Source organism: Procambarus clarkii, chromosome 15 (assembly GCF_040958095.1).
Source record: "Procambarus clarkii isolate CNS0578487 chromosome 15, FALCON_Pclarkii_2.0, whole genome shotgun sequence".
NCBI classification, from domain to species: Eukaryota; Metazoa; Arthropoda; class Malacostraca; order Decapoda; family Cambaridae; genus Procambarus; species Procambarus clarkii.
Window position 1 is genome coordinate 570457 of NC_091164.1, and position 21430 is coordinate 591886.

Genomic DNA, 21430 nt, shown 5'->3' on the forward strand with positions numbered 1-21430 from the left:
GGGTGTTGTGAGAGGGGAGAGAGGGGATGCTTTGAGAGAGAAGAGAGAGAGAGAGAGAGAGAGAGAGAGAGAGAGAGAGAGAGAGAGAGAGAGAGAGAGAGAGAGAGAGAGAGAGAGAGAGAGAGAGAGAGAGAGAGAGAGAGAGAGAGAGAGAGAGAGAGAGAGAGAGAGAGAGAGAGAGAGAGAGAGAGAGAGAGAGAGAGAGAGAGAGAGAGAGAGAGAGAGAGAGAGAGAGAGAGAGAGAGAGAGAGAGAGAGAGAGAGAGAGAGAGAGAGAGAGAGAGAGAGAGAGAGAGAGAGAGAGAGAGAGAGAGAGAGAGAGAGAGAGAGAGAGAGAGAGAGAGAGAGAGAGAGAGAGAGAGAGAGAGAGAGAGAGAGAGAGAGAGAGAGAGAGAGAGAGAGAGAGAGAGAGAGAGAGAGAGAGAGAGAGAGAGAGAGAGAGAGAGAGGAGAGAGAGAGAGAGAGAGAGAGAGAGAGAGAGAGAGAGAGAGAGAGAGAGAGAGAGAGAGAGAGAGAGAGAGAGAGAGAGAGAGAGAGAGAGAGAGAGAGAGAGAGAGAGAGAGAGAGAGAGAGAGAGAGAGAGAGAGAGAGAGAGAGAGAGAGAGAGAGAGAGAGAGAGAGAGAGAGAGAGAGAGAGAGAGAGAGAGAGAGAGAGAGAGAGAGAGAGAGAGAGAGAGAGGAGAGAGAGAGAGAGAGAGAGAGAGAGAGAGAGAGAGAGAGAGAGAGAGAGAGAGAGAGAGAGAGAGAGAGAGAGAGAGAGAGAGAGAGAGAGAGAGAGAGAGAGGGGTATGGGTGAGGAACAGGCGGGGGAGCGCCAGTTCGTGGGGGCGGGTGGAGGCTGAGCAGAGGCGCAGGGCGGAGTGCGTGCGCTGGTGGCTGTGTGTGTGTGTGAGAGAGAGAGAGAGTGTGTGTATGTGTGCGTGTGCGTGTGTGTGCGCGTGGTGCGTCAGTGTGGCTGGCTAGTGCGAGGCGGTAGGACGCGACCTCCGCCTGCGAGTGAACCATTCGCGCCGCCAGTAGTCCGCACCCGTACGATGGCGGTGCGGACTTTGCATCCTGGCCCAGTGGCGCTGGAGGCTGAACCGCGGCAGGTCTCCACTCTGGCACAGTGCGCCCCTCGCTGAGGCGCACACCGCACGCGGGGTCCTCGGTCCACCGTAGTGGACTCCTTCTGTGGCACTGTTGAAGAGGCTGTGACCGCCCCCCCTCTGTGACCTTCCTGCCCACTTTGGGACTGTACTCGCTGGCCCCTCACAAGGGTAGATAAGTGACCCCTCACGCCGGGCCTACACCTTGCTGGGGGTCACACCTCCTGGAGGTCACGTCTCCTGGGGACCCCAGGGTACAGTCTCAGGTGACCCCAGAATACAGCGCCTGGTGACCTTAGGACACAGAATTTGATGACCTCAGGACAAACCGTCTGGTGACCCCAGGACACAACGTCTGGTGACCCCAGGACACAACGTCTGGTGACCCCAGGACACAACGTCTGGTGACCCCAGGACACAACGTCTGGTGACCCCAGGACACAACGTCTGGTGACCCCAGGACACATGCGCCGCATGCACTAGGGTGAGGAGGGCAAGAGTGCGCAACAAGCACCGCAGGCGGCACAGGGAAGTAGTGCGCCTGGCCAGCCCGCAGCCAACTCTTTTACCACCTGTTGGGCTGCGTAAGTGTCCCGGTGGGCGGCGTAAGTGTCCTGGTGGGCGGCGTAAGTGTCCTGGTGGGCGGCGTAAGTGTCCTGGTGGGCGGCGTAAGTGTCCCGGTGGGCGGCGTAAGTGTCCCGGTAGGCGGCGTAAGTGTCCCGGTGGGCGGCGGCGGCGGCCGTACCCGAGGGTCGGCTCCTGCAGCTTCAACTGATCGTGGGCGTGCGGGCGTACGTGAGGAGGGGCGAGGGGCGGCGGCAGCTGGTGCAGCTGGCCAGCGGTGACCCCCAGACCGGCAGCCTGGCCTCCCCCCCACCTCCTTCACTCACCAACATGAGGCGAACCTCACTACCCGCCATCTCCGTGCAGCGACCTGCCTCGTCCCAGGTCAGTCATGCCTTTGTAAACACACCCTCACACACACACACACATCTCCGTCCTGTGATCTGCCCCTCTCCCAACACACCTCACATACAGACCGGCAGAAGCCGATGCCAATTACAGTTGCAACTGGCCCCCCCCCCCCTCCTAATCTCGTTACGTTCAGGTCCCCGGCAGGTGATTCCCTCGGGGTTAATAGTTCCACGGAGGAAATATTGATCGTGGGAGGCGGTATAAGGAGTCGAGGCGGGCGGAGGGCGGTAATCCCGCGTCCGCTCCATACAACATTGATGACACCCAGTTGTCGACGTTATCAGGAAAGGTCAGCTGGCGAGCCGCGAGCTAGCCAGCGTTCACAGGTGAGCGGGTCGCCGTATATACTCACATGGTGTGTATATACAATCCAGTCCTGGCGGTGTGTATATAGGGACTTGATCCACTAAAGTGTCCTGGTGGATAGCCTCCTACTGGATGCTGTGTTTGTCATTGTGGTGGATAATTCATTACCTGTCCAGGTGTGACAGACTATCCCGTACTGTGGCGTTTGACGCCAGGGGCCACATCTGTACTGTGGCGTCGACGACAGGGGCCACATCTGTACTGTTGCGTCGACCACAGGAGTCACATCTGTACTGTGGCGTCGACGACAGGGGCCACATCTGTACTGTGGCGTCGACGACAGGGGCCACATCTGTACTGTTGCGTCGACCACAGGAGTCACATCTGTACTGTGGCGTCGACGACAGGGGCCACATCTGTACTGTTGCGTCGACCACAGGAGTCACATCTGTACTGTGGCGTCGACGACAGGGGCCACATCTGTACTGTGGCGTCGACGACAGGGGCCACATCTGTACTGTTGCGTCGACCACAGGAGTCACATCTGTACTGTGGCGTCGACGACAGGGGCCACATCTGTACTGTTGCGTCGACCACAGGAGTCACATCTGTACTGTGGCGTCGACGACAGGGGCCACATCTGTACTGTTGCGTCGACCACAGGAGTCACATCTGTACTGTGGCGTCGACGACAGGGGCCATATCTGTACTGTGGCGTCGACGACAGGGGCCACATCTGTACTGTGGCGTCGACGACAGGGGCCACATCTGTACTGTTGCGTCGACCACAGGAGTCACATCTGTACTGTGGCGTCGACGACAGGGGCCACATCTGTACTGTTGCGTCGACCACAGGAGTCACATCTGTACTGTGGCGTCGACGACAGGGGCCACATCTGTACTGTGGCGTCGACGACAGGGCCACACTTGTACTTTGGCCTCGACGACATGGGCCACACCTGCAAACTCATACTCTCTCTCATGCTTACCTGATATACCAAATATTTTCTTTCTTTTTGGGGTCGACTAGATGTTAGTCCCCTGCTGGCGCTACACACGGAAATACTGGTCTCACGTACGTGGCATGTCATGCTCTGACCCCTTTAGCCAGGTTCTTTGCTGTTCCTCTGGTCCATCTTCATGCTGTACTGTTCCCCCTGGTCTCATTTTTCCTACTCCTGTCTTCATCACCTTGCATATACCGATGCTGAATACCAGTAGCCACTTGTTGAGTTGTTGTGTAGCATGTTTTCTGTAGCACTGTGTAATCGTTGTTTGTTTCAGATTTAGCTACTCAGAACGAAGTGTCCATGTAGCACGGGCTATGGTGAGCCCGTAATTGACTGTGTAATACCCCCCTGTATCCTTATATATATTATAATAGGAACTGTACCTGACTAGGGTCTCTCTCTCTCTCTCTCTCTCTCTCTCTCTCTCTCTCTCTCTCTCTCTCTCTCTCTCTCTCTCTCTCTCTCTCTCTCTCTCTCTCTCTCTCTATCTCTCTCTCTCTCTCTATCTCTCCCATCCTTTCCCATCCCCCTCTCTCCCATTTCTATCTCATCTCTCTTTTTCGCGCCTCTCTTCCAGGAGAGGTAGGCCTACCCTTAGGTAGGTCTACCTAGAGGTAGACCTACCTAAGGGTAGGCCTACGTCCGGCCTAAAGGTCCAACTACACCCTTAGTGTTATAAATTGCCAACCACTATTGTCAGGGATGATAACATTTCATTCTCCTGGACCCTCGGAGCCTTGAACTGCCGTCCACAATAACAGTAGCCGGCAGTGTGACGGGCATTGGTTCACCTGTCCCACGGCGTGACGGGCATTGGTTCACCTGTCCCACGGCGTGACGGGCATTGGTTCACCTGTCCCACGGTGTGACGGGTATTGGTTCACCTGTCCCAAGGTGTGACGGGCATTGGTTCACCTGTCCCAAGGTGTGACGGGTATTGGTTCACCTGTCCCACGGCGTGACGGGCATTGGTTCACCTGTCCCAAGGTGTGACGGGCATTGGTTCACCTGTCCCACGGCGTGACGGGTATTGGTTCACCTGTCCCAAGATGTGACGGGCATTGGTTCACCTGTCCCACGGCGTGACGGGCATTGGTTCACCTGTCCCAAGGTGTGACGGGTATTGGTTCATCTGTCCCACGGTGTGACGGGTATTGGTTCACCTGTCCCACGGTGTGACGGGTATTGGTTCACCTGTCCCACGGTGTGACGGGTATTGGTTCATCTGTCCCACGGTGTGACGGGTATTGGTTCATCTGTCCCACGGCGTGACGGGTATTGGTTCATCTGTCCCACGGTGTGACGGGTATTGGTTCATCTGTCCCACGGCGTGACGGGTATTGGTTCATCTGTCCCACGGTGTGACGGGTATTGGTTCACCTGTCCCAAGGTGTGACGGGTATTGGTTCATCTGTCCCACGGTGTGACGGGTATTGGTTCATCTGTCCCACGGTGTGACGGGTATTGGTTCACCTGTCCCACGGTGTGACGGGTCTGGACTAGAACAAACAGGGAACCTGATTTCCAAAATATTTAACCTTGAACGCTTAACATAAAAGACCGTCTATGTACGTAGTGGCGAGAGGAAGCCCGTATCTACTTTCTGCAAGGTGAACAGATGCACCAGATGGAAGGATACGTGCCCAACCACTTCTGTCCCAGCCAGGGATCGAACACGGTGGGTGGGATTGCGAATCGAAGATGTAGATTACTTTAATAGTTGGTGTATTTGTGACTTTAGACGTTGTTGTTAAAGATTTGCTACCTAGAGCAAAAAATTCCAAGTAGCACGGGCTATGGTGAGCCCGTAGTAGCCTTTAGACGCAAGATATCGCCGTACGCGTCATTTAAACTCAAGACGCCTGTTCTTAGACTTGAGATGATGTTACTAGCGAAGAAAAGAGTTAGAAACTACGATAACTACTTAAGAAACTTTGTAACTACAGAGAAACCTTTGTAACTAGCTAGAAGATTTAGAAACATGATACGTGAGCATTGTGCTCTTTACTGGTAGGGCGATGTTTGTTTGTGATACAATGGGCTCAGTGTATATGTGTGGTTACTGTGTGTTCGCTGTGCGTTCGCTGTGTGTTCGCTGTGTGTTCGCTGTGCGTTCGCTGTGCGTTCGCTGTGCGTTCGCTGTGCGTTCGCTGTGCGTTCGCTGTGTGTTCGCTGTGTTCGCTGTGTTCTCTGTGTTAGCTGTGTGTTTGCTGTGTGTTCGCTGTGTGTTCGCTGTGCGTTCGCTGTGTTCGCTGTGTGTTTGCTGTGTGTTCGCTGTGTTCGCTGTGTTCGCTGTGCGTTCGCTGTGCGTTCGCTGTGTATTCGCTGTGCGTTCACTGTGTGTTTGCTGTGTGTTCGGTGTGTGTTCACTGTGTTCGCTGTGCACTCGCTGTGTTCGGTGTGTGTTTGCTGTGTATTCGCTGTGTTCGGTGTGTGTTTGGTGTGTGTTCGCTGTGCACTCGCTGTGTGTTCAGCGCGTGTTCACTGCGTATAATAAAGTGTTATCTCTCTGTCCTTCCCTTTCCTGCTACATGTTTTACTCATCCTGCTCCTACAGTTTACTTAATTGTTCTAACAGGACTTCCGCTTCCCAAGAACATATTGTTCTTCGTTATAAATTGTGTTCTCTATAAATCTGAATGTGTTGTTCAATAACATATATAGTTCTGCATGTCAGTGAGACCTGCGTTCGGTAGCTTATCTTCTTTCCAGATAGGAAAGACATTTGTCATTTTCTAACTCTTTGGCAGTTCTCTCGAGAGCTCCTGATACTACAGCTGCCTTACGGAACTATTGTAGTGCGTGCAGGCGAGGAGTCACAATAACGTGACTGAAGAATGTTGACCAGACCACACACTAGAAAATGAAGGGACGACGACGTTTCGGTCCGTCCTGGACCATTCTCAAGTCGATTGTTGACTTGAGAATGGTCTAGGACGGACCGAAACGTCGTCGTCCCTTCATTTTCTAGTGTGTGGATTGGTCAATATTGTAGACCTTTACTGTTAGGTTTGCTGTATTTGGTTTTATTAGTCTGATTTTCTAGTTCTATGCTGCTTAGTGTTGTGTTGGGGGTAGATCACCTTACAATTGTGTTGAGGTATCTTTATCTACTTTATTATGGTGGATGTAACCTCCCTTTATATTGTGGGATATCTCCATCTATTGTGGGGAGATACCTCTGTCTATTGTGTAGAGATACTTCCTCTAATGTGGTGTATACTTGTATTTTGCTACAATAACTCCTTCTACGTTTCCTCCTCCTCTCTCCCTCTCACTCTCTCCCTCTCTCTCTCTCTCTCTCTCTCTCTCTCTCTCTCTCTCTCTCTCTCTCTCTCTCTCTCTCTCTCTCTCTCTCTCTCTCTCTCTCTCATACGTGGAAACGTCTCTAATTAAGACGTTTCCTTGAATAATTAAGACGTTTCCTTGACTAATTAAGACGTTTTCTTGACTAATTAAGACGTTTCCTTGACTAATTAAGACGTTTCCTCGATTAATTAAGACGTTTCCTTGACTAATTAAGACGTTTCCTTGACTAATTAAGACGTTTCCTTGACTAATTGAAACGTTTTCTTGACTACACACACACACACACACACATATATATATATATATATATATATATATATATATATATATATATATATATATATATAAATACTATATATAAATATATATATATATATATATATATATATATATTTATATATATACTATATATAAATATATATATATATATATATATATATATATATATATATATATATATATATTTATATATATATACTATCATAGGTCTAATATAGTGAATATATGTCCTATACTAGACCTAGGAATTTAAAAGTGTTTTTAGAACCTTCTGCAAAAATCAATAATACGAGGCGTGGACAGTGTTGCATTGGTCATTGATGGCTGCAACATTACTGTGAGCCCGACCAAATAGTTGCTATAAGCACTGTCATTATAGCAGGACATGATGAACCAATCAGGAACGAGACGTACCCTAGAGTACCTTCTCTTGTGGGGCCACTCTGCTGGTACCACCTCTCTGCTCTCTTGTCAAGAGTCACACTCCTCTCTTAGTCCTCTGTAATGTTGCAGAGGGGTTGCACACCATGAATATCAACCTGGGCTCTCAAATTGTGTGAGGCGTGTGTGTTAACGTAGGTTCTCAATCCTCCACAGCTCAGGACATTTTGAATATCCAATTCCTCCTGGTTAATAGAGCCACTCTCTTTCTAAGTCTCTCTTATTGTATCTCTTCTTTCGCATTACATGTTAGTTCTAAATGTACACCGAATTTGCTATTACTCATCACAGTTTCGTTTCCTGCGAGTTCCTCTGCTTTGTTTGTTACTCCATCTGTATTTATGAACACAAATTTAACTCTCGCTTCTGTCCATTCTCACTTTCAAGTTTCATTATCTTTTCTGTAATGGGTGTCGCACGTTGCTTAGGGTTGGGTGAGGTAGCGTATTCTAATGGGGTTGGAATGGGGTAGAGTTGCTTGGGTAACAAGGGGGAGGGGGAAGGGGGGGGGAGAACAGAGACTATAGGGGTGGTTAATTTAATTGAGGGATGGAGACATAATGTTGATGATGGGTTGAGTGTTGTATTGGAAGATATATATACGTATTTAGTTATATTCAACCAGTCGTACGTGTACTCACCTAATTGTGCTTGCGGGGGTTGAGCTCTGGCTCTTTGGTCCCGCCTGTGTGTGTGTGTGTGTGTGTGTGTGTGTGTGTGTGTGGTGTGTGTGTGTGTGTGTGTGTGTGTGTGTGTGTGTGTGTGTGTGTGTGTGTGTGTGTGTGTGTGGTGTGTGTGTGTGTGTGGTGTGTGTGTGTGTGTGTGTGTGTGTGTGTGTGTGTGTGTGTGTGTGTGTGGTGTGTGTGTGTGTGTGTGTGTGTGTGTGTGTGTGTGTGTGTGTGTGTGTGTGTGTGTGTGTGTGGTGTGTGTGTGTGGTGTGTGTGTGTGTGTGTGTGTGGTGTGTGTGGTGTGTGTGTGTGTGTGTGTGTGTGTGTGTGTGTGTGTGTGTGTGTGTGGTGTGTGTGTGTGTGTGTGTGTGTGTGTGTGTGTGGTGTGTGTGTGTGTGTGTGTGTGTGTGTGTGTGTGTGTGTGTGTGTGTGTGTGTGTGTGTGTGTGTGTGTGTGTGTGTGTGTGTGGTGTGTGTGGTGTGTGTGTGTGTGTGTGTGTGTGTGTGTGTGGTGTGTGTGTGTGTGTGTGTGTGTGTGTGTGTGTGTGTGTGTGTGTGTGTGTGTGTGTGTGTGTGTGTGGTGTGTGTGTGTGTGTGTGTGTGTGGTGTGTGTGTGTGTGTGTGTGTGTGTGTGTGTGTGTGTGTGTGTGTGTGTGTGTGTGTGTGTGTGTGTGTGTGTGTGTGTACTCACCTAGTTGTGCTTGCGGGTGTTGAGCTTTGTCTCTTTGGTCCCGCCTCTCAACTGTCAATCAACTGGTGTACAGATTCCTGAGCCTACTGGGCTCTATCATATCTACATAGTAAACTGTGTATGGAGTCAGCCTCCACCACATCACTGCCTAATGCATTCCACCTGTTAACTACTCTGACACTGAAAAAAAGTTATTTCTAACGTCCCTGTGGCTCATATGGGTACTCAGTTTCCACCTGTGTCCTCTTGTTCGCGTACCACCCGTGTTAAAGAGTTTATCTTTACCCGGTCAATTCCTCTGTGAATTTTGTAGGTAGTGATCATGTCTCCCCTTACTCTTCTGTCTTCCAGTGTCGTGAGGTGAATGTGTCTAGAGACACCCTCACCTCACTGCCCCCTCTCCTCCTGGAAGCCTTACAAGACAGTTGCAACAGAAACAACAACAACAAGCACCCTCTTTACCCATCCCCCCCTTTCAATCTACCAATCAAAGTTTCAGTTCCTAACGTTTAAACTTTAAAAGTGATTCAAAAAACGGAACCAGCGAGACCAACCGTCACTATCAAATTTAAATATAAACCGTTGACACAAACCGTTAATTCAAACCGTCATCACACACCAACAGTAGAAAACGTTTGGACAAAATGGCAGTATAAAACACTTTAAAAGCCATTTCAAGTTATCACTTCAAACCCCTTCAAAAAGTTCACTTAAAACACTTATAAAATACCACAATAAATATAAAAAAACTTACTTAAAAGTATTTTAAAATTAAAAAAAACTACAAAACGTTACTTCAAAAGAGGCCGTTACAAAAGAGCCCTTCAAAAGGGGCCCTTACAAAAGACCCCTTCAAAAGGGGCCCTTACAAAAGACCCCTTCAAAAGGGGCCCTTACAAAAGACCCCTTCAAAAGGCCATACAAAAAAGAAACCCTTCAAAATGTTATTTCAAAACACCATTTAATTTCCACTGTTGTTTTAGCCATTTCAACCACTGCTGCTCCTGTTACTTAAACTGTCTTGATGTTGCTCTACTGCTGCAGATACTACTGTTATCTGTTGCTGCTTCTTCAGTCACTGTTGCTGCTTCTTCAGCCACTGTTGCTGCTTCTTCAGCCACTGTTGCTGCTTCTTCAGCCACTGTTGCTGCTTCTTCAGCCACTGTTGCTGCTTCTTCAGCCACTGTTGCTGCTTCTTCAGCCACTGTTGCTGCTTCTTCAGCCACTGTTGCTGCTTCTTCAGCCACTGTTGCTGCTTCTTCAGCCACTGTTGCTGCTTCTTCAGCCACTGTTGCTGCTTCTTCAGCCACTGTTGCTGCTTCTTCAGCCACTGTTGCTGCTTCTTCAGCCACTGTTGCTGCTTCTTCAGCCACTGTTGCTGCTTCTTCAGCCACTGTTGCTGCTTCTTCAGCCACTGTTGCTGCTTCTTCAGCCACTGTTGCTGCTTCTTCAGTCACTGTTGCTGCTTCTTCAGCCACTGTTGCTGCTTCTTCAGCCACTGTTGCTGCTTCTTCAGCCACTGTTGCTGCTTCTTCAGCCACTGTTGCTGCTTCTTCAGCCACTGTTGCTGCTTCTTCAGCCACTGTTGCTGCTTCTTCAGCCACTGTTGCTGCTTCTTCAGCCACTGTTGCTGCTTCTTCAGCCACTGTTGCTGCTTCTTCAGCACTGTTGCTGCTTCTTCAGCCACTGTTGCTGCTTCTTCAGCCACTGTTGCTGCTTCTTCAGCCACTGTTGCTGCTTCTTCAGCCACTGTTGCTGCTTCTTCAGTCACTGTTGCTGCTTCTTCAGCCACTGTTGCTGCTTCTTCAGCCACTGTTGCTGCTTCTTCAGCCACTGTTGCTGCTTCTTCAGCCACTGTTGCTGCTTCTTCAGCCACTGTTGCTGCTTCTTCAGCCACTGTTGCTGCTTCTTCAGCTACTGTTGCTGCTTCTTCAGCCACTGTTGCTGCTTCTTCAGCTACTGTTGCTGCTCCTTCAGCCACTGTTGCTGCTTCTTCAGCTACTGTTGCTGCTCCTTCTGCTACTGTTGCTGCTACTTAAATCTCTAGTGAAGCTGTTGCTACTGTTGCTGAGGAGCATAATGGTTAGTAGCAAGAGGAGCGGGAGGGGCTCCACTTGCTAGGCTTCTCATGGCGTCTGGAATGAGGCAATACACACACCAATTTGAGACACACACGACATAACTTGACGATCTTGTGGTTACCTGCCAATCCTTGGGTGCCAGGGTGTCAGTGTGCCAGGGTGCCAGGGTGTCAGTGTGCCAGGGTGCCAGGGTGTCAGTGTGACTGGGTGACTGGGTGTCAGTGTGCCAGGGTGCCAGGGTGTCAGTGTGACTGGGTGACTGGGAGCCAGGGTGTCAGTGTGACTGGGTGACTGGGTGCCAGGGTGTCAGTGTGACTGGGTGACTGGGTGCCAGGGTGTCAGTGTGCCAGGGTGCCAGGGTGTCAGTGTGACTGGGTGACTGGGTGCCAGGGTGTCAGTGTGACTGGGTGCCAGGGTGTCAGTGTGACTGGGTGCCAGGGTGCCAGGGTGTCAGTGTGACTGGGTGACTGGGTGCCAGGGTGTCAGTGTGACTGGGTGCCAGGGTGTCAGTGTGACTGGGTGCCAGGGAGGCCAGGTGTCACTTGGGTGTCAAGGTTTCAGGGTGACGTTTAGTGTCATGATGTACAGCGAAGGAAATTTCCAGGACCTTGCAGGATGCCGTGACTCAGAGAGTGCCGTGGCACGCAGGGTGCCATGGCCCGCAGGGTGCCATGGCCCGCAGGGTGCCATGGCCCGCAGGGTGCCATGGCCCGCAGGGTGCCATGGCCCGCAGGGTGCCATGGCCCGCAGGGTGCCATAGCTCACAGGGTGCTAAAGCTCACAGGGTGTCAGGAATCAACATGACACCAGAGAACTGAAGGGGGATGTCAGAGTGTCAGGATGATGCAAAGCACCAAAGTGACACCGGATGGTGCAAACTGTAATTGAACAAACAAGTGGTTCATAGAGTTCAACTCGTGCAAAGTGCAACGTATTGAAGAAGGGTACAGGGGAGAACAGAAGGCACCAACTGGCAAGGAACAACACACAGGTAAACAGGACATTAAACCCATTTCCTGCAATATATAAAACCCGCATCAGGTCACTTTTTCATGCTGGTTTAGTTACCAACTCGTTCTCGCACTTTCGTATAGTCAATATTGACTTATTAAATACGTGCATATGTGACATACTAAACATACTAGTTTACCTTGAAAAGCTTCATAGAAAACACCGACCTTACCTAACCTTCTTAGTATGTTAAGATAAGCATCTTATTGCTTCGTAATTACAATTATTACTTAACCTATTATAGGTATAGGTTAAGTAAGATGCTTATCTTAACATACTAAGGTTAGGTAAGGTCGGTGTTTTCTATGAAGCTTTTCAAGGTAAATTAGTATGTTTAGTATGTCACATATGCACGTATTTCATAAGTCAATATTGACTGTAAGAAAGTGCGAGAACGGGTTGTTTCATGCTAGTTTAGTTACTAAGGAATCATCCATCATTTGTATACAATAGACATCATGTCTATACTAAAATACACAGCATCAGCATCCAGCTCATATACATGCAAATATAAATATCGATACTGATCCCAGATATGAGAGACATGAGTTATGAAGACAGGCTAACAACACCGAAGTTTACGTCCATGGACGAGACATGATCGCTACATGTAAAATTTAATGCCATGTGGATGGCGTCTTTCGCTACATAAAGATGCCATCCACAACAGTCGCCTAACTCATGGGATACCTATTTACTTCAAAGGTGAACAGAGGCATCAGGCGAAAGGAAACGTTCCCCACCGTCTCTACTCCATCCCGGAATCGAACCTTGGGTTTAGAGTCATCAAATACTAAATAATCTTTACTCAATCATAGTGGAATTCATAATATTTATTTAAGTTCATGAACTAAAGTTTTTTCTTAACAACCTCGCTTATGAACTAAGCGAGGTTGTTTATAACAATAAACTTAAGAGGTTGCTAGGCCTTAATAACCCTCCAGAGGTTGATAGGCCTTAATAACCCTCCAGAGGTTGATAGGCCTTAATAACCCTCCAGAGGTTGCTAGGCCTTAATAACCCTCCAGAGGTTGCTAGGCCTTAATAACCCTCCAGAGGTTGATAGGCTTTAATAACCCTCCAGAGGTTGATAGGCCTTAATAACCCTCCAGAGGTTGATAGGCCTTAATAACCCTCCAGAGGTTGATAGGCCTTAATAACCCTCCAGAGGTTGATAGGCCTTAATAACCCTCCAGAGGTTGATAGGCCTTAATAACCCTCCAGAGGTTGATAGGCCTTAATAACCCTCCAGAGGTTGATAGGCCTTAATAACCCTCCAGGTTGATAGGTCTTAATAACCCTCCAGAGGTTGATAGGCTTTAATAACCCTCCAGAGGTTGATAGGCCTTAATAACCCTCCAGAGGTTGATAGGCCTTAATAACCCTCCAGAGGTTGATAGGCCTTAATAACCCTCCAGAGGTTGATAGGCCTTAAAACCCTCCAGAGGTTGATAGGCCTTAATAACCCTGCAGAGGTTGATAGGCCTTAATAACCCTCCAGAGGTTGATAGGCCTTAATAACCCTCCAGGTTGATAGGTCTTAATAACCCTCCAGAGGTTGATAGGCTTTAATAACCCTCCAGAGGTTGATAGGCCTTAATAACCCTCCAGAGGTTGATAGGCCTTAATAACCCTCCAGAGTTTGATAGGCCTTAAAACCCTCCAGAGGTTGATAGGCCTTAATAACCCTCCAGAGGTTGATAGGCCTTAATAACCCTGCAGAGGTTGATAGGCCTTAATAACCCTCCAGAGGTTGATAGGCCTTAATAACCCTCCAGGTTGATAGGTCTTAATAACCCTCCAGAGGTTGATAGGCTTTAATAACCCTCCAGAGGTTGATAGGCCTTAATAACCCTCCAGAGGTTGATAGGCCTTCATAACCCTCCAGAGGTTGATAGGCCTTAATAACCCTCCAGAGGTTCCCTCCAGAGGTTGATAGGCCTTAATAATCCTCCAGAGGTTGATAGGCCTTAATAACCCTCCAGAGGTTGATAGATCTTAATAACCCTCCAGAGGTTGATAGGCCTTAATAACCCTCCAGAGGTTGATAGGCCTTAATAACCCTCCAGAGGTTGATAGGCCTTAATAACCCTCCAGAGGTTGATAGGCCTTAATAACCCTGCAGAGGTTGATAGGCCTTAATAACCCTCCAGAGGTTGATAGGCCTTAATAACCCTCCAGGTTGATAGGTCTTAATAACCCTCCAGAGGTTGATAGGCTTTAATAACCCTCCAGAGGTTGATAGGCCTTAATAACCCTCCAGAAGTTGATAGTCCTTAATAACCCTCCAGAGGTTGATAGGCCTTAATAACCCTCCAGAGGTTGCTAGGCCTTAATAACCCTCCAGAGGTTGATAGACCTTAATAACCCTCCAGAGGTTGATAGGCCTTAATAACCCTCCAGAGGTTGATAGGCCTTAATAACCCTCCAGAGGTTGATAGGCCTTAATAACCCTCCAGAGGTTGATAGGCCTTAATAACCCTCCAGAGGCTGATAGGCCTTAATAACCGGTTGTTTATAACAATAAACAACCTTAATAACCCTTAATAGAAACTTCACAACCTTGAGTTGTTAAGTTTCCAAGCGCGTTAACTGTTTAATAAATGTAGACTAAGCGGCCATGACTAATGAAAGCTGCACTGGTTTCGTAAATTGACACGTATATGCTTAATGACTCCAGGGCTATAACCTCGAGGGCGTAGACTACTCCGCTACAAGGTCTAGTAGCTTTGTTTACGCTAAGTCAACTGGACGTGATCTTCACCCCCGAGCTGATGACGTCACGAGTCTCCATAAATTGTTTTCATTTATAATATACAAGAGTTGTTACATGGTTGTAAAGCCACTAACACGCATAGCGTTTCGGGCAGGTTCTTAATCCTAATTTCCCCTCGGAATACGACCCGCCAAATCGTTTAACAACCAGGTACCCATTCACTGAACAGAGGCTACCGTTAAGGATTGGCGCCCAGTCAATCCTCCCAGGCCAGGATACGAACCCAGACCAAAGCATTTGCGAAGCGCCACTGACGAGTGTTTTACCACTGCGCCACGGGGGTGTCTTTGGATAAAACATAGTCCCCTCATTTAACTATGTAATAGATGTAAACAAAGCCGCCATGATTGAAGGAAGATGTACAGGTTTCGTAAGGGGGATTGCGTAACCTCTTGATAACTCCTGGTAGCGGGTTACTTACACACAATGTTGTAGAGATGAGCGCTGAGGACTCACTGGGCGGATATCCGCTCGCTAAGCGCTCTCCGGCAGGACTGACGTCCTGTCTCGCCTACATTATTATTTTAATATTATTATTCGTTTTCTATGTGTAGTCCTACAGCCATTCATCAATGGCTGTAGTGTACAACCACTCATGAATACAAGTTTTGAATTTGAATTTGAATCTGTGATTAAAAAGGTGAATTTCAATTTGAATCTGTGATTAAAAACAGGTGAATTTCAATTTGAATCTGTGATTAAAAATGCTCAAATTTGCAATTGAATCTGGTTAAAAAAAATTAATTTAGATTTGAATTTGATTAAAAATTTTGTCTTTAAATGTAAATCTGTAATTAACGACTTTTGAATTTGAATCGGCGATTAAAATCATCTGTAATATTATTTTCCCAAATCCTATTCCTCTTTAAGCCTTGACCTAAATCCAGGTGAAGCTCGATCCAACCAACTACCAAACAGCTCAAATACCATAATTTGTTTTACTTATTTTGTAATTGTTTGACTTTTCTGAGTCGTACCCCATTCACAGGCTAGGCTCGTCCAAGCTGCGGCCCCCTCCCCTCCCCCCAAACCCTTTCTCAGGCTAAAAATTCCAGCTATTTTCTATCTAAAAGTAGAAATAGTTAATCTATAATAGTTGACATATCTAAGAGTATCTATATTAGTGAGAAAGGCAATACAAAAAAGTTGCCATATGTTTACCTGTAGTGCTGAAAATTTTAAGGTTGCCACGAGAGTCTTAGCAATGCTGACTTGTAGTATCTTAGTCAACAAGAAGAAGTTGCAGGGCTTTTAATTCAGTTGCTTGCAAGAGGCTTCCCTTAGCTTTCCTCGCGACCTCTGTAACATTAACTACAGTACTGTAGTTACAATACTGCACTTGTAACACGATCACAAATTCGAGGGGGAAACTGTAAATACATAAATAAATAAATGTTTATTTAGGTAAGGTACATACATAAAGAGATTTTACAAAGTTTGTTGGGTTAATAGATAGAGCTAGTACATACAATGCCTAAAGCCACTATTACGCAAAGCGTTTCGGGCAGGATGTAATTAGTTGAGTAAACGTAATACTGAAGTTTGGCGGGGACAGGCAGCCTGCGTATGGCAACCCCATCCTCCTGAAGTGATTGTACTTAGAGTAACTATTTGGTGGAAAGCACCAATGTGTAGTAATGGACCACTACAGTTAATAGTGGTCCATTACTACATATTGGTACTTTCTGGTGGTCCATCACTACATATTGGTACTTTCTGGTGGTCCATCACTACATATTGGTACTTTCTGGTGGTCCATCACTACATATTGGTACTTTCTGGTGGTCCATCACTACATATTGGTACTTTCTGGTGGTCCATCACTACATATTGGTACTTTCTGGTGGTCCATCACTACATATTGGTACTTTCTGGTGGTCCATCACTACATATTGGTACTTTCTGGTGGTCCATCACTACATATTGGTACTTTCTGGTGGTCCATCACTACATATTGGTACTTTCTGGTGGTCCATCACTACATATTGGTACTTTCTGGTGGTCCATCACTACATATTGGTACTTTCTGGTGGTCCATCACTACATATTGGTACTTTCTGGTGGTCCATCACTACATATTGGTACTTTCTGGTGGTCCATCACTACATATTGGTACTTTCTGGTGGTCCATCATTACATATTGGTACTTTCTGGTGGTCCATCACTACAAATTGGGGCTTTCTGGTGGTCCATCATTACATATTGGTAATTTCTGGCGGTCCATCACTACATATTGGTACTTTCCAATTTGCGACTCCTTGTAACCTCTCTGGTAATGGGGTGAATAGTATATGCTAACTAAAGTGCCTCTTTCCCAAACCCATCCACCCACCTTTCTCTCCCTCTCTCTCCCTCTCTCTCTCTCTCTCTCTCTCTCTCTCTCTCTCTCTCTCTCTCTCTCTCTCTCTCTCTCTCTCTCTCTCTCTCTCTCTATCTCTCTCTCTCTCTGGCGCTGTTTCAAACATGCGTATATCCTCTATCCTCTCTCCCACCTGCTCGGACCTGCTGAACTCGCATTGTCAGGCGGTGGACGGCGGCTAGCTAGCCTAGCCTAGCCACCACCTGTCTTTCGCTAGGTCAGCTGGTCACGGGCGGGGTTGTCATACTGGTTTCTTCTGTTTTTTTTTCCTAGTTTGTGAGGCTTGTTTGCCGTCAGGTTATCTGCTTGGTTAGTCTCATTGGTTTGGCTTTGTTTACTTGGTTTGTTTGGATTGATTAGCTACTGGTTTCAGACTGATTAGGTTAATTAATTGCTTGGCTTAATTAGCTGTGTGTTTGCATCTCACACCAGGTTGTGGTGATCGCTTGTGGTCAGCTGGGTTGTGATAAGCGATAAATGTTATTAATAATAAATTGTTTGATAAGACAAGGTTCAGAAACATTAGGCTTCTTATTAGACACCTATCAGCCGGTTTTATTCAATCCACAGAGACTAATTAAATCTATCATAAGAAATTAAATCGGTTACAACTTTTGTTAGACGCACAAAGGGTGGAGACTTAAACTAATTAAGGTCTTCCTTTACACTAGGAGAGAGAATACTAACTCAATTCCTGTCACTGTGAACTTTGATCATACACACATACATCTGCTGACTCTGCATCACAAGGAAAAGTATATGTAAATTCAATTTGGAATGATAGTGTATTGAAATAAATTGTTCGTCAAAAGTGGTTGTTGATATAATTCGGTTTTTACCGTTATCTCAAACTAATAACGGTTTTTAGTTATCTCAGACTAATAATGGTTTTTACTGTTATCTCAAACTAATGACGGTTTTTACCGTTATCTCGAACTAATAACGGTTTTTACCAATTATGTTTGATAATGACCGTCCCCAACTGACCCAGCGTGTAACGTCTACTGTCTTATAAATCCGTCCACAGGTGGGTGCAGGGGCAGACGGCTTCTGTCTCATAAGGCAGCAGTTTCCCCTGGAACACGATCCGTCAATCAGTTAACAACCACGTACCCAATAACTGTTGGGAAAAAACAGGAGCTAACAGTTAGGGATTGACGGCCAGACAATCCTCTCTAGTCAGGATTGATGATTGATAAAGATTTAGCCACCCAAGAGGTGGCACGGGCATGACTAGCCCGTTAGTGGTGGCCCTTTTGAGCCATTACCAGTATCAAGAGATGATACTGGAGATCTGTGGGGGTGCAGCTGCACCTTGCGTGACGGGAGATGTCTCCCAATGTGTCCAAGTCTAGTCAGGGGCTCGAATCCGGACCAAAACGGTAAGTAACAGGGAATGGGATGAATCTTACCGTTGTGCCAACAAAGACGGCATTATCCTAGAACTGCTCGAAGAACGACACTCGTTATTGGTTCGTTAAATGTTCTCTATAATTACATTAGACAAGAAACAGAATAGGCTACCCAGTGACTAGGCTACGTCTCTCCCTTCCGAAAATTCAATCCTAAACGATCCCGCCTTTCTTCGTATTTTTTTTTTTTTTGGTCAATAAAAATTCTCGGTTTCCCCTGTGTCGAGACTTCCGCTCGTTTAAGAAACGAATGTGAAACACCAATTGACTGTCGCTAGTTTGAATTACTTTCTCCCGTATCTGGAAATTACAAAAGTGCATATGGAGTCCAATGGAAGGCGGTTCAGGGGATTACTATTACAAATAAAATCCTATTTTGATGGTTTGATGTCGTTTTATTTATTATGTTCTCATATTCATATGTACTCATGTTCTTATGTTGACATATTCTTATGTTCTCATTGTTCATATATGCGTTCCTATGCGTGTACGCACACGCATAAGAACACATAAAGGGTCCTGCGGTTCAGTAGTGAACGCCCTCGGCTCACAATCGAAATATACAGATTCAATTCCCCAACCGGTACGGAAAGGATTGAGCATAGTTTATATTTAGGAGTTAATTAGCTGTTGTAGGCTGCATCCTTGGGATGTACTCACCTAGTTGTGCTTGCGGGGGTTGAGTTCTGGCTCTTTGGTCCCGCCTCTCAACAGTCAATCAACTGGTGTACAGGTTCCTGAGCCTACTGGGCTTTATCATATCTACATTTGAAACTGTATATGGAGTCAGCCTCCACCACATCACTGCCTAGTGCATGCCATTTACTAACTACTCCTGACACTGAAAAAGTTCTTTCTAATGTCTCAGTTGGGTACTCAGCTTCCGCCTGTGCCCCCTTGTGCGTGTACCACCCGTGTGTGTGTGTAACTGTGTGTAACAGGGTAACAATCGCAGTATATTAAAATGTTAAAAAATCAATGTTAAAATGTTAAAAAAATTTAACCATTAGTATGTCATTTAATATACTGTATCTAATAAGGAGTTTTTCCAGACAATCTTGAATGATTCCTTATGTTAGACCGATACAGAAATATCCGGCACCGGCCTGGAATCTACACCCAGTGAAGCACAAAATAAAAAAATTGAGAAAGTAGAGAAGTTTGCCACAAAATAAGAACCAGAGCTAAGAGATTTAAACAACGAGGATAGGCTATTGGAACCACATCATACCACCCTAGAAGAAATATGAAACAGAGAGGATATGTTCACAACATACAAGATGTTCTCCAAAAAAAAAACACAGGTTACCACATTAGATCACAGAAAGAGAGCACCACCCCGAGGGAATAGTAACTTCAACTAGCTACTTGGCACTCCGCGTCGGCACCGCTGCACACAGGTGCCAAGACGCAAATATTATTCCCTTCGTATCTAGGTTACCGAGGCAGACGATAACAAAAAAAAACTAAATTAATTTGCTATTTTTGCAATGAAATTTGCAAAAAAAAAAAATATTTATTGGACAGGTGAAACTCCACAAATGACGTCAAAATGTAAACATCAGTGAACAGCAAAAGAAAACGAGAATTCCTGTAGTTATATTAAGCGTAGACATGTGGATTGAAAGTTGGGGGAAAAAAAAAAAAGAGTTGATGGAGAACGGGTGGATGAATTTCACCTGATGATTAGGTTGATGGCTCAAAGTGGAATGCATAACGTGTAGACGAGTTTAAATTGATCACTGAGTTGATGGATATCAGAGTGGGTTGAGGAATAGGTGGATTTATTAATAAATGATTGGATGGGTAGATGGATGCTGAAAGCATAGGTGGATGGGGTCGCATGATGGACGATGGATTGAATGGATGGATAATTTTCTGGATGATGGATTGTATACAGAGCTCTATATATGTATCACCAGGCCTGAAAGTACTTTTAAAAAGCCTTTGGGAAGTACTTTATTAAAAGCCTTATGAAGTACTACAAATAAGCCTGAAAGTATTTACAAAAAGCCTTGTGAAGTACTTATATCAATAATCTTCGGGTGTATATTAAAAAACCTTTGTGAAGCACTTAAAAAAACTTATAGAGTACTTAAAAAAAGCCTTATGGAGTACTTAGAAAAGCTTTGAGTACTTAAAAAAAATTGTGGAGTACTTAAAAAAGCCTTAAAAAACCTTGTGGAGTACTTAAAAAAACCTTGTGGAGAACTTAAAAAAAAAGCCTTGTAGAGTACTTAAAAAAACAAAAACATGTGAAGTACTTAAAAAACAAAACTTGTAGAGTACTTAAAAAAATTAAAAGTGATTTTAAAAAAATTGCTTGTGGAGTACTTTATAAAAAAAAACACCGGGGGGGGGGGGGGGGAAGGGGGGGGAAGAATTTATATAAATTATCGTAGCAATTATATACTGTGCCCCGGAATTTCTTTTACACTGCTACACAGTGAGATTTGTAACAATTTCTAGTGTTACCCGAATTTGCTGAAGTTTACCCTTAAGGGGTCACCTTTAACAGTGGGATATTTGGGGACAGGAAGCCGGCGGTCTGTCAAAAAGTCCATCTCTTATTACTTTGTGTGACTAATGGAGCAGGTCCGCTGCTCAAACATACAAAAGAGTGAACTGTTTTACCCTCCCATTAAAAAAAGTAGTTTTGTAGTTTTGCTTTTGTAGATGGCATGACCAAGAAGACAACAACCAAACCTTAATTATCTTAGGCCTAGTGAGGCCGGTATATGTACTAAATTAGGCCTATGATGACGTACAATTAGGCCTAGGCTACGCTAATTTAGGTTGTAAAGTACTGCTTCTCTTTCACTGAATGTTCAACAAACAGTTGTTTTAAGTGTTATAATTGGTGGATTAATTTAATGACAATCTACTAACAACTAGTAGCTTGATCTACTAGTTGTTAGTAGTTAGATCTACTTCCAAAAAACAAAGAACCCACAAACCCACAAGCAGCCTACTAACCCACAAGCAGCCTACTAACCCACAAGCAGCCTACTAAGAGCTACAAACCA

The 21430-nt window shown here is 45.9% G+C and overlaps 1 protein-coding gene and 1 long non-coding RNA gene across 6 annotated transcripts in view; one reads left to right on the plus strand and one right to left on the minus strand.

Moving 5' to 3' along the window:
- The window catches only part of LOC123759031 (uncharacterized), a 40711-nt gene extending 25642 nt beyond the window's left edge, over positions 1–15069 (minus strand). For both annotated transcript variants that reach the window (XR_006772965.2, XR_006772964.2), the window contains exon 1: positions 15055–15069. This is a non-coding gene — a long non-coding RNA (uncharacterized lncRNA). The remainder of the gene's footprint in view (positions 1–15054) is intronic.
- LOC123759027 (cGMP-inhibited 3',5'-cyclic phosphodiesterase 3B) overlaps positions 887–21430 on the plus strand; it is a 156713-nt gene continuing 136169 nt past the window's right edge. For 3 of the 4 annotated variants that reach the window (XM_045743761.2, XM_045743763.2, XM_045743764.2), the window contains exon 1: positions 887–2035. In XM_045743761.2, the coding sequence (XP_045599717.2) occupies positions 1982–2035 (54 nt within the window). In that variant the 5' untranslated portion in view covers positions 887–1981. The remainder of the gene's footprint in view (positions 2036–21430) is intronic. The other variant, XM_045743762.2, reaches the window with a different exon arrangement.